We start from the raw sequence: 12785 nt of genomic DNA, 5'->3' as shown, positions 1-12785 counted from the left end.
AAGTGTATAGTGTACCGGCTATGGCTGCGTCTATAAGGGAGCAGCCACCTCTATCAAAGTGATTATTGTACCGGGTACGAGCAGACACATCTATCAAAATGAGTATTGTACCGGCTACGAGCAGACCCATCTATCAAAGTGATTATTGTACCGGTTACGAGCAGACACATCTATCAAAGTGATGTACCGGCTTCTCACGACCACATCTATCAAAGTTATTGTTCTACCGGCTACGAGCAGCCACATCTATCAACGTGAGCATTGTACCGCTACGACCAGCCACATCTATCAAAGTGATTATTGTACCGGGTACGAGCAGACACATCTATCAAAATGAGTATTGTACCGGCTACGAGCAGACACATCTATCAACGTGATTATTGTACCGGCTACGTACAAACCACAAGTACGACACAAGTGTATAGTGTACCGGCTATGGCTGCGTCTATAAGGGAGCAGCCACCTCTATCAAAGTGATTATTGTACCGGGTACGAGCAGACACATCTATCAAAATGAGTATTGTACCGGCTACGAGCAGACCCATCTATCAAAGTGATTATTGTACCGGTTACGAGCAGCCACGTCTATCAAAGTGATTATTGTACCGGCTACGAACAGCCACATCTATCAACGTGAGCATTGTCCCGCTACGAGCAGCCACATCTATCAAAGTGATTATTGTGCCGGCTACGAGCAGCCACATCTATCAAAGAGATTATTGTACCGGCTACGAGCAGTCACATCTATCACCGTGATTATTGTACCGGCTACGTACAAACCACAAGGACGACACAAGTGTATAGTGTACCGGCTATGGCTGCGTCTATAAGGGAGCAGCCACCTCTATCAAAGTGATTATTGTACCGGTTACGAGCAGACACATCTATCAAAGTGAGTATTGTACCGGCTACGAGCAGACACATCTATCAACGTGATTATTGTACCGGCTACGTACAAACCACAAGTACGACACAAGTGTATAGTGTACCGGCTATGGCTGCGTCTATAAGGGAGCAGCCACCTCTATCAAAGTGATTATTGTACCGGGTACGAGCAGACACATCTATCAAAATGAGTATTGTACCGGCTACGAGCAGACCCATCTATCAAAGTGATTATTGTACCGGTTACGAGCAGACACATCTATCAAAATGAGTATTGTACCGGCTACGAGCAGACACATCTATCAAAGTGATTATTGTACCGGCTACGAGCAGTCACATCTATCAACGTGATTATTGTACCGGCTACGTACAAACCACAAGTACGACACAAGTGTATAGTGTACCGGCTATGGCTGCGTCTATAAGACCACATACACCACACAAATAGTGTACCGGTTGAGTTCGTTAACGTTACTGCATTAAGTGATTATTGTACTCGCGGAGATCACATTTACTACTTAGTGACGTTTTCACCGGCTTTGTTAGACCAAACATACCACATTATGAAGTGATTATTTTACCGGTTACGACCTAATATACCACATAGCATAGTGATTATTGAACCTTTGACGAACGACAACATATACCACGAATAATAGTTAATTGTACCGGCTTCAACTACGTATACCACAAAGTGATCTACAGACTATAGAATCGGCTACGTACGACCACACATACCACACAACAAGGTTATAGTACCGGATAATCCCTACTGACCCAACTCCACACACAGTGGTTATTATACTCGTTAAGTCCACATGTACCCGTCCTCGATACACCAGTGATAACGCTCACTGCACCCCTGGAATATGTTATGACGAAATCGAAGGCGTGCCACCTGATGGATAATGTGTTGGTGAACATTAATAAAAGAACTGCGCGGCAGCGTTACGGTAAAATTGACTGGCTTTGAAGTCGGGTGTCGCTCCACTGTAATTTTTGAAAGACATTTATCAGCCTAGCGATTGGTCAGGATTTTTTAACCTGAAAATGATTTTGTCATTATGTACTTTGGATGTGCAGAGAGCGTGAGATATCGTAACCCCTAGAGTATCAAGGATGTCTGTTTCGAGTTACCAAAGAACGATGCCATGCAGTGACGTCACATAGCAGTGATGACATCGCCTGTGACGTCCAGTCAACGCTTGATATAACATGGTGTAACGCCCAATGTTACATTTGCCTCTTTGTGATTTGTATACAAGATAAGATAAGGCAAACATATATGCAAGTTTCAACATAAAGTAAGACAGAATTGCTGAATGTGTGAAGAACAATATATACAATGGACGAAAAACTATTGACCAGCTGACATCCGTCAATGTATGTGTGTATCGCCAAATTCCCATCCAACGCTACATTATAATCCATACTAAATACGATGTATACGGACAAAACAATTTTGAATTATATAGGTTTTGAACGTATGGAGTTTTAACATTCCTTTTGCGGCGTCTGTCCACCACAATATGTCCTTAGTTCACGGGAGTATTTGGATGAAAAAGCTGCAGGATCATGTATCCGAAAAAAGTGTTGTTTTATCCTTAACTTTTGAATGATATATCGTTAATGTTTGACGTTGATCCCGGGACTAAAGGGGTCTTGTATAAGTGCCTGGACAGCTGTGGCGTACACTGGTAGGGCATGGATGACGTCAGATAGTGTAATTGGACGGAAATCAAGCGACGTCTGTCATTTTTGAATGTGTGAATTTGTGAATACGAAATAAAAATATATGATAATCGATTCGTTTCAACTCTTTATTATCATTTTGAAAATCAAATTTCATTTCATCACAGTATTCATAATTCATAAGCAATACTTTTGGTTAATATGAATGTCCTTACGAACACGCCAGCCGTAACAGATCATCATCACATCATTAATCATGATTTATAGCTAATAGATATATATAAATAAATATGTGTACATACGCCGGTCACTGCCATCATCGCATTACATTATTAACGTACCTACTTTTGCTATGATTACGATGGGAAATATTTCTCATCAGCGCTTCATTGGGTATAAATATTCTAACTTGTCACCTGATTATTTGAAAGCTACGTGGTGTTTTTACACAAAATGTTGCTATTTTGTCATTTCCCATTCAATTAAGCTCAGATTCAGGCCCTGGTGTGTCTACATTGTCATATGCACGCCCTGTATGTGTCTACATTGTCATATCCACGCCCTGTATGTGTCTACATTGTCATATCCACGCCCTGTGTGTGTCTACATTGTCATATTCACGCCCTGTATGTGTCTACATTGTCATATTTACGCCCTGTATGTTTCTACAATGTCATATCCACGCCCTGTATGTGTCTACATTGTCATATTTACGCCCTGTATGTGTCTACATTGTCATATTTACGCCCTGTGTGTGTCTATACTGTAATATTCACTTCCTGTGTTTGACTATGTGGACAATCTCATGCCCTGCGAGCCGGATGAGTAGACCTTAATTAATGGTATTATCGCCGTCCAGCGTACAGCACGCGATGCCGAGGACCGGATGTCCGAGCGGCCGGAGGTCGTCTACCCAGGTCATCAAGTCGTGGTCCACATCCAGACACTCGGTGTCCATAAGGGCTCTTCCCTCATCCGAACTTACCCCTCCGATAACGTAAATTCTCGAATCTAAAATACAACAAGAACATATTCAAAATTAGAAATAAAAATCTACAATGAAAAGAGCGATACGTTATTTATTTTCAAGAAACAAGCTTTCCTCGATGTTTTAGCAAGTCTTTGTCATTTCTTTGTGACGCTACTGTTCGATAGATCAACACACACGGCGTCAGTGCATTTTTTATGTTGTTTTTTCGAAAGGACCAATTAATTGTAATTGAGTGTTATATGTAATCATAAGAGAAAGTGTTTTATTCGTTTTATGGTGATTCTGAAGTGTACAGACACCACATGCTTGTTTAATCATTGTCGAAATTCCAAAGCAGCTCATTACGAAGACTTAGGCATAAGTACAAATCGAAAAAACACCATTGCATCAACTTTGACATTATAGGTTTTCACACTGTGTCAAGTGTATAATACATGCCAATTACTGCATGCCACGTGATAAACATACCAATGACAGCAGCCCCTGCGTCATGTCTGGGGATTCTCATGTTTGCGACAAGTTCCCATACGTCTTCGTCGTCACAGTAACGGTAAACCGAGCGAAGGGAACAAATTGAAGCGCTACCCACGGGAATAGTGGATCCGCCGAGAAGATACAGAGACCCCCGGGCGTCTACTAGGTTGGCATGACAACATGGCACTGGCAAAGGGTTCTTGAAGGTCCAGCTGTAATGCAAGATGGTGATCTGGATCACTAAAACGTTTGTCTTAAAATGTGATTATAATGACGACTCAATGATATTGATTGTGAACGATACCCTGTGGTAAAATTACCCACCAATACTTTCAACCAGACGCTTGATCACTTGAAATTCAAGATTCGGCGTGGCTTGCGCAGACAACGAGAGTCTGGTTGAACGAGACTAACCAGTACGAGACCCTAGAATTAAAATGGCCAACAGTATGATACAAATGACATTATTGACCATTAGTACAAAACCATAAATTTGTGATGCCATGACAAAGAGACCCTAACAAAAAACTGCTCTTTACGTGGATTTGATTTTAATTTTCCAAAATGGTGGCTTTATATTAGCTGATTTTCTACGCGAAGGAGAAATAAACTCTTTTCATATTTCGTGTTAAGGCGCCATTTCTGCCGCGAAAAGCGAAACAAGAAAAGTGCAAAGCGCAAATTAGTGTTTAGCATGGCGCTTTTCGCCTTTTCAACTTATGTAACAGCGCACCTTCGCACTGACAAATTGTCGTTTAGGAAAATATAACGGCGCTATTTGGCTTTTTTCTCGTCGAAAAAATGTTTAAGAAAATGATAATTTCGCTGCGTCGCGCGACAATGCTAGAGCGCGAATAAGTAAAAGTTGCCCTAATCAGCCACCATAGTCAATGGTTAACTGGTAAGCCTCACTTTCCATCCCCGCCTACACCCACGTCGTGTCTCGTTGACCTTCTCTTCGTGATATAACTGCTCAGAGACTGCCGTGGTAGCTATAGGTTAGTAGGCCTACCTAAGTGTGTCAGTAGTAACATCGCTTTAACGGCGTAAACTTTCCATATCTCTGTTGTAAACAAGTCGTTTACTTATAGCTTTATTTCAGCACCTATCTCGTATGTAGATGGACTTTCTTGTCACTTAATATCGAGACTATAGCTTATGCTTGGGCTATTATGTTACAGTAGCTGATGTTAACTGTACACGAAATTTCATCTATAACATTAGACTGTCTACGCAAATTCCTTTCGATGAACCATAAGCAAATGAAATGACATCGATGAATATGAGGTACACCCTCTAGATGTACGGAATTGACTCTTTATAAACCCTTAACATCATAATGTATATAGGACTGTCTTGTTTAACCATAGACATTTAAGATTAACGAAACGGAATTCCCTCTAGATTACCTATAGTACGACACTTAGACTACCACATTAAGAACATTTTGGTCGTGTAGTTTTGGTTGTTGCTCTCAGAGATACAATGTCACGTTACAGTATTACAATTTATTACATACTTACTAATAAATACGGGCTTTTTGTATATGCGATACGACACAATTACTCTAACCTTTATCAGCCCTCACCGTATCACACCCCTTCGGCCCTCGGGCTGATATTGCAGTCTCGGGTTGAAACTGGGTGTGATATGGAAAAGGCATGTTCTATTATGTTTATTACATACCTACTGATAAAATACGGATGGATCTTCTATCTTATGATCTATTTTTCTTTTGAAATTTTGAAAAACGAAAAATTTCCAAAAGGGGTGTGATACGGGTTTTGCGGGCTGATACGGAGAGGGCTGATACGGATTTTGGGGGGTGGTATGGCGACGCTGACATGGATTAGAGCAATTGTGACATATCGCATATACAAAAAAAACGTATTTATGACGTCACTTTTACAGTATTAGAATATCACGTGACTGTATTACAATGTCACGGTCAGTATTACAATGTCATGTGACTGTATTACAATGTCACGGTCAGTATAACAATGTCACGGTACAGTATTACAATGTCACGTTATAATATTACAATGTCACGTTACAGTATTACAATGTCACGTTACAGTATTATAATGTCACGTTACAGTATTACAATGTCACGTTACAGTATAACAATGTCACGTTACAGTATAACAATGTCCCGTTACAGTATAACAATGTCCCGTTACAGTATTAAAATGTCATGTTACAGTTTACAATGTTCCGTTATAATATTACAATGTCCCGTTACAGTATTAAAATATGTCATGTTATAGTATTACAATGTCACGTTACAATGACACAATGTCATGTTATAGTATTACAATGTCACGTTACATTATTACAATGTCACGTTACAGTATTACAATGTCACGTTACGGTATTACAATGTCATGTTACGGTATTACAATGTCACGTTACAGTATTACAAATATCTCGTTACAGTAATATAATACCAAATTACAACGACACAATGTCACGATAAAAGGTCAGGTTACGTGCCGTATGAGTGTCTTGGTAAATGGCCTCTGTATGACCAACAGACTGTCAAAATTATTTTCCCACACTGGATGACCTCACGATGACAACACAGACAATGGCGGGGGCACTTTAGATTCCGTGATGGCTTTGTTTACTTCTGGGATAGGTACAAAGGTACATGGATTTTCCTATCACCGTTGTATATGAAATCGGATAGAAGAAACTTTTCACCTTTATAAAATGTGTGAGAATCGCCGAATTATCTCTTAATACATAGTGACCTGCACTAATTAAGTGACACCCCCGCCCCATTGGATTCCACGTTAATTCACTCATTCACTTTGGAAAAAAAAATACGTTTGTCGTCCTATTTTGATATTTTCACATACAGACGGACAACTATTCAGTGATCCTATCAGCAATATCGATACAATTGAATTTGTCCATGTTTCTGAGATATGATAATCATTTTTCATCTCTGAATAAAAGATAATTTTGACGTCATTTCAAAAGACCGATGATACATTGAATCGTATTGCTAATGCAACAGGTGCTTTGTTTTTGTATCAGTGAGTATCAACGTTCGCATATATAATATGGTTCATGAAACTTTCACGAAATGCAGTTGACATTCATATAGTACAAATAATTGCCGTCTGAAAGCAGAGGGCTCTGTATTTGGACAGTATGGAAACCTAACTTGATTCCTGTCCGGCCAACTGCAAGCAAAACACTAAAGATTTCGTATAATCAGTTACCTCCCTTTAATTTTGATTTACGCAATAGTTCCTGAGCACTTCCGTTTGACCGCTAGCTCTGTTAAATAACGCGACACCATAATAATTTGAGGTCCAAGGTTCGAATCCTGGACCAGCGCTGTTGGAAATTTATACACACAACATTGTAGTTTATCATATCGTTTGTATTTCATTTTTTATCGAATGTCAAAAAAAGTCCGTATTTTGTTTTTCTTTTCAGAAATTATTTATCAAAGCTATATCCATGCCGGGGGGAATGAAAATAAAAATATAATGCAAAGTTACAGTTCTAGGCAGTGGTACGTGAATCCTGAATTCGCTGTATTCTCACGGAGATATGTATCTTAACATCGATAACTGACCGAGAAATATTCATGTGACTTACATGAGGTCACGAGAACAACAACAGACGATTACACATGCTCAATTAATGATTTACCAATGTCTACAACAGATTATAGATGTTATGTTTATACTGAACATTGCCAACCTTTCAGACACTAACAAAACAGTTGTTATCGAAAGATTGGTTGGTTGTATAGGGTTTATCGTCCTACCTACAGCTGAGGTCATTTAAGGACATGGTGTTATCGAAGGTACAAACATTACTAGGTCAGTGACGCTATTTATAACCGTCGTAAAGTCAAGTGCTTTATTTAGATAAATCACATGTAAAGTTAAACTTACAAAACATGCAATTCAATGAGCTTATTAACGATGTATCGATCTATATAGATAGAAAGCGGTAACATTGCTTTTTCCGGTTTCAAAGAAGTTCATTTTTTTATCAATATCATTTAGATAAATTTCAAAAGATAATTATCGAATGAAAAAATAGTTTGACATTGAACCTTAGTTGTAGTACATCTATCAATTCAGTCAACCAATTTCCTCCTTTATATAGTTATTACATGAACTCGCGCGAAATGGGTTTGTGTATGTTCCATCAAAATAAATAAGTCTGTGTTATGACGGCAACCATTCTATTTATAGTACCGATGACACAGAAGGTCTTAATTCCCGATTGGCAAGACAATAAGGTGATGATTATCGTTATTTCGCTGCGAAATACAACTAAATGGAACCTACCGGCCACCATATTGATAATACCTTATTTTAGGTCTTGACAGCGTCTGTAGGAGTTTAGTGCCGCTACCTAAGTATGTTAATGGCGGATCTTACAAATCCGAGGGAACGACGGATATAGCCTGGTGCACATTACCGATTGATATTTTTCATCCAGGAGCGAAAAACAGAACTTGTATTTTCGATTACACGGCTTGTTTAGTATTTGGTCACAACGGCGTCAGCATCAAACAACGCCACACTGGTACCTCATACCCATGCCTGCCAATTTCCAGTTTATCATATTATATTACAAACATTTAGAAATCTCGAGACATATCGAGACACGGTTTAGTTCCTGCAACGCCTGGCAATACACCTGGGACCGTATTACACACTCATAGATTTATATTACAGGGTACAAATCATGATACAGAACAGTCATGAGAAACTAGAAAATTCATCAACGTGTTTGCCATGAATATCAACTTAATACTTATCAAAGATAAAAAAAAAAAAAAAAACATTTTTATTCTTTTTTTTCCTTTGGGAGGGAGTGGCCCTGAGTTGATGTTAGACACATTCGCTTTATTGCACATGCAGATCTGTTAACAACATGAACAGTTTACTTTACCAGAACAAAAGGGCAAGTGGGGAGGGGGTTCGTCTAAATTTAATTAAAGGGTATATATCTCTACATGAGATTCAAAAAGGCTAGTCCACTGACCTGTTTGTCCGTGGGTTGTAGCACTCGACGCTGCTGAGAACAGCCCGTTGACCCCCAACGTCCTGAAATCCTCCGACCACATACAGATGACCCTGGTAACCGGCCGTCGCCACGCCTATCTTGGGTGTGGTCATTGGTGCGATATAGCCCCACTGGTTCAAATCAGGGTCGTAATACTCCACGGAATCCAGGGACCTGTAACGACAAGGGCAGTCATCGGGGACTGTGTGAGTAGTGAAGCGTAAATTCAAGTGTAATAACTGATGTTTCAAGAGGGAACATTAAAGCATCACGAAAAAATCCTATTTGCACAGCTGTTTTTCAAACAGACCCTCGTTTCACTCACACTCTGTAAAATATATAAACATATCACTCAAAATTCAAACAAACTGGCAAATAACTGTATGACATGAATGTCGGCTTGGCTCTGCTGTTGATCTATAAAAAGCAATAGTGACCTTGCCGTTGACCTTGAGACCCTGAAATACGTGTTCACATGAGGTATTCTGACACTTCACCTTTGTACAAACTTCCATGACAATTAGGTCAGAGATGAAGGTCAATACTAATATCTACATCCAAAATCTGTTTAAATGCCACATACGAAGTTAAAAACGTAGAAGCGGGTTGCTACACTGTACGATGGTTACTAGGCTAAACGTGGATTCTACATCGATAGACGATAGAGATAGAAAATACACGGTGAAAAACACAATTTTTCGTCTTTTCAAAGCCTTTCTAGTTTTTGAATTGAGTAATGTGACAGCATCCCTTTGTTTATAATTAGAAATAGTGGATCCCCAATATATTTCGTGTATCTAGATGTTTAAGAAACCAAGCAATGGTTGCCATCGGACTGAAGCGTTAACGGCGCCAAATTAGCAACAACGGCTACCGTAGTTACCATCGTAGCAACCTTTGTCGACGTTTGTTCCTTCGTATGTAACATTTAAACATATTTTGAATATAAATGTAATTATTGTCCTTCATCATAAGGGCGTTTCCGGTCGCATGAACGCAGTTGGCAATGAACGTATTCTTTATGCAGCGCTAACACGCACCAATGTCCGTTGCCAACTGCGTTCGTACTACCGTATACGCCATCAAAATGTGCAACATAGAATACCACCGTATTTTGAAGTTACATCCGTATATGTTCCGTAAGATAAACTAGTTGTGAGTTCGGATGACCGACTCTATATGAACAGTAGTGAGGATGTGATGAAATCACGCTAAAGATCACGATAATGCTTCCAAATATCATGACAAAACTATACGTTTTTCTTAACGATTACAAAACCCTCCCTTAATTTGGTCTTCGATACAACGTAAGCATAATTGATCTAAGTGACTACCGTCGACCATGTGGCTCTGTTGCTTAGAGCGACCGTATTGTGATCAGAGTTCCAGAGTTCGAACTCCGGACTAGCCACGTTGCTTGTTTACTAACAGACCAATGTTATATTTAACGTCATGTTATGATATTTTTTCATAAAACTTCCGCAATGCATGGGGTTCTTTTAAGAAAGTATTTTAGACCGGCAAAACGTTTTTGGCAGTGGTACATGGACCCTTAATTGGTTTCTTGTGGTTAGATACATACCTGCCGTATGAATCGTTCCCGCCAACAGCGTACAGAATGCCCTCTAGGACACTCACACTCAAATACATCCGGGGCTGTCTAAGGCAGGCAATCTTCGCCCAGGAGTTGTTTACGGGATCGTATCGGAAGTTGACATCGGTAGGATTGGCGAGATTCTCAATGTCATCTTTAAGCAGGACTGATCCTCCTGTCAATCATTTTAGAATAAAATATATATAAGAACTCCACATTATTTTCGAAGGTTTGATACATTTCAGTTAAAAATCCTTAAATAACACAATCTCACCTATTACGAACAAGAAGCCATCCAGCATTGCGACGCCCAGATGGTGACGTGTTTCCGGTAGGGTGGTAACACGGTGCCAGCTGTTTGATCGTGGATTGTACTGTTCCACCATACGGCACGCTACGTCCGCCTGAGTGTCGAAGGGGTCCACCCCTCCCACTGCAAACAAAGTGGTTGGGCGCTCGGGGAGGGGCAGGTTTGGCGTACTTACGGCGAGGGAGTGGAACGATTTCAAATGGTGGGACTTCGATGGGGAAGGTGACTTTTGAGTTGTTCTGCAGCTTTCCTTTACAGGACTAGAGTGGGACTAAAATAAAAATGGATTTAAAATTGGTGATGGGTTAAAAAATGTAAATGGTATAGACTTACTGACTCATCATTACCCGTAACCACGGACTTATCTAATCTAATTCCGTGCCGTAACCTATCACTCGGAACTTCTCGGCCGATTCATTCATCTAACGTTGGAAGGAACTGAAATCGGGGCGAGGTGTTCCGAATGGTAACATATAGGTTAGTAATAGATCGGTCAATGAGTTCCGAGATACTAAAGAAACACAACGTTCGGTTACCTTGTCCGCCAGGTGACAAACGTCAATTGTATATCGTTCGGGAATATCGTCATGTCTTATATTTGACAGCATTTCTAACAATATGACGGCAAGACCCGAGCAATTCCGATTGGAAAACATTCACGTGTTATAACTTTAGCTGTAAATGAAATTTAGGTGTAATTGTGTAAGTTCTGCTGTTTTAGTGAGTTACCATGACAGTCGAAAATGAGTTGTTCTGACAAAGGTTGCGTCCCATGACGTGATCCAGATCGGTAGCGGGGTGTGTGGTTCTCCGTTTCGGAACATTAGTGGAGTTGGCTACGTCACTTCCGCTGTAACGGAGGGCGTGGTACCTGTTGAAAACAAGACAATGATCGCTGTAAAGCATAAACAGAGGGTGAATGTGACTAACAAAAATGTTTGTATTCCGTCAATCATGATATAAATACAGTTACTTATATAATTACCTGTGCACTTATTTGTATATATACGTCGAGGGACCACGCACCACGCACAGAAATCGCATGAACCTGGTACAGCTTACAGCTTATAAAGATGGCATAATTAGGAGTATAAAAAACATTCTGATATCTGAATGTATCGTCCTCTCAATCATCTTAATAATGAAGTCGGATTCCGGATGATATTCCGTATTTTGAAGCATTTATGATATTTCTTGTTGCTATGCATCAAAACTTATATATCTTTCATATCAACAGTATAATATCATGAGCAAACCCGTAACGTTTTAGTTGATTTCTAAATTCTTCCCATGCGGGCTGTACGCTAACCATGGCACATGTGTTCTAGGAAGTGTATACTTTCAAATCAAAGGTTTCCCAGGTTTTACCCAGACCCTTCGTGTTACTTCTACCCTTTTCGTTAATCGAATAAGCCATCAAAATGTCACGAAAGGTGATAATGGGTCCACTTGATATAACAACAAACTACGGACTCAAAATAAATCTGAAACAGTTTGTTATTATTAAAGCATTGGTAGCATTACCGTTTATCTATAGCAAATCACTTTTTGTTTAATGGATCTAGTATATATAGTGAACTACTGTCGCAACATCATTGGAACCGTTTTAAACCAAACTTATAACATGACAAACTATTTTGCTATAGAAGTTAACCTTTTTTCTGTTAAAATATCAAAGGTATTCGTCTAGTAATTCATTGTTTATCGTGTGGTAGTGTTAAAAAAATCTTCAAATTCATTTTCTATGCGAGTCTTTGTGCAACAACGAAAACAAATACCATTTACTCCCCCCCCCC

The 12785-nt window shown here is 39.7% G+C and overlaps 1 protein-coding gene across 1 annotated transcript in view; it reads right to left on the bottom strand.

The window, feature by feature from the left end:
• Positions 1-3135: 3135 nt before the first annotated feature.
• Positions 3136-12785, bottom strand: part of LOC110446703 (kelch-like protein diablo) — a 13482-nt gene continuing 3832 nt past the window's right edge. Inside the window, exons 2-7 of the mRNA XM_021491989.1 lie at positions 11719-11860; positions 10954-11260; positions 10668-10854; positions 9065-9259; positions 4037-4254; positions 3136-3588 (exon numbers count right to left, since the gene is read on the bottom strand). Of these exons, the coding sequence (XP_021347664.1) occupies positions 3410-3588; positions 4037-4254; positions 9065-9259; positions 10668-10854; positions 10954-11260; positions 11719-11860 (1228 nt within the window). The 3' untranslated portion in view covers positions 3136-3409. The remainder of the gene's footprint in view (positions 3589-4036; positions 4255-9064; positions 9260-10667; positions 10855-10953; positions 11261-11718; positions 11861-12785) is intronic.

The sequence above is a fragment of the Mizuhopecten yessoensis genome, unplaced genomic scaffold (assembly GCF_002113885.1).
Source record: "Mizuhopecten yessoensis strain PY_sf001 unplaced genomic scaffold, ASM211388v2 scaffold2929, whole genome shotgun sequence".
NCBI lineage: Eukaryota > Metazoa > Mollusca > Bivalvia > Pectinida > Pectinidae > Mizuhopecten > Mizuhopecten yessoensis.
The sequence above is the reverse complement of the archived record's forward strand: the minus strand, read 5'-3'. Positions and strand labels throughout refer to the sequence as shown.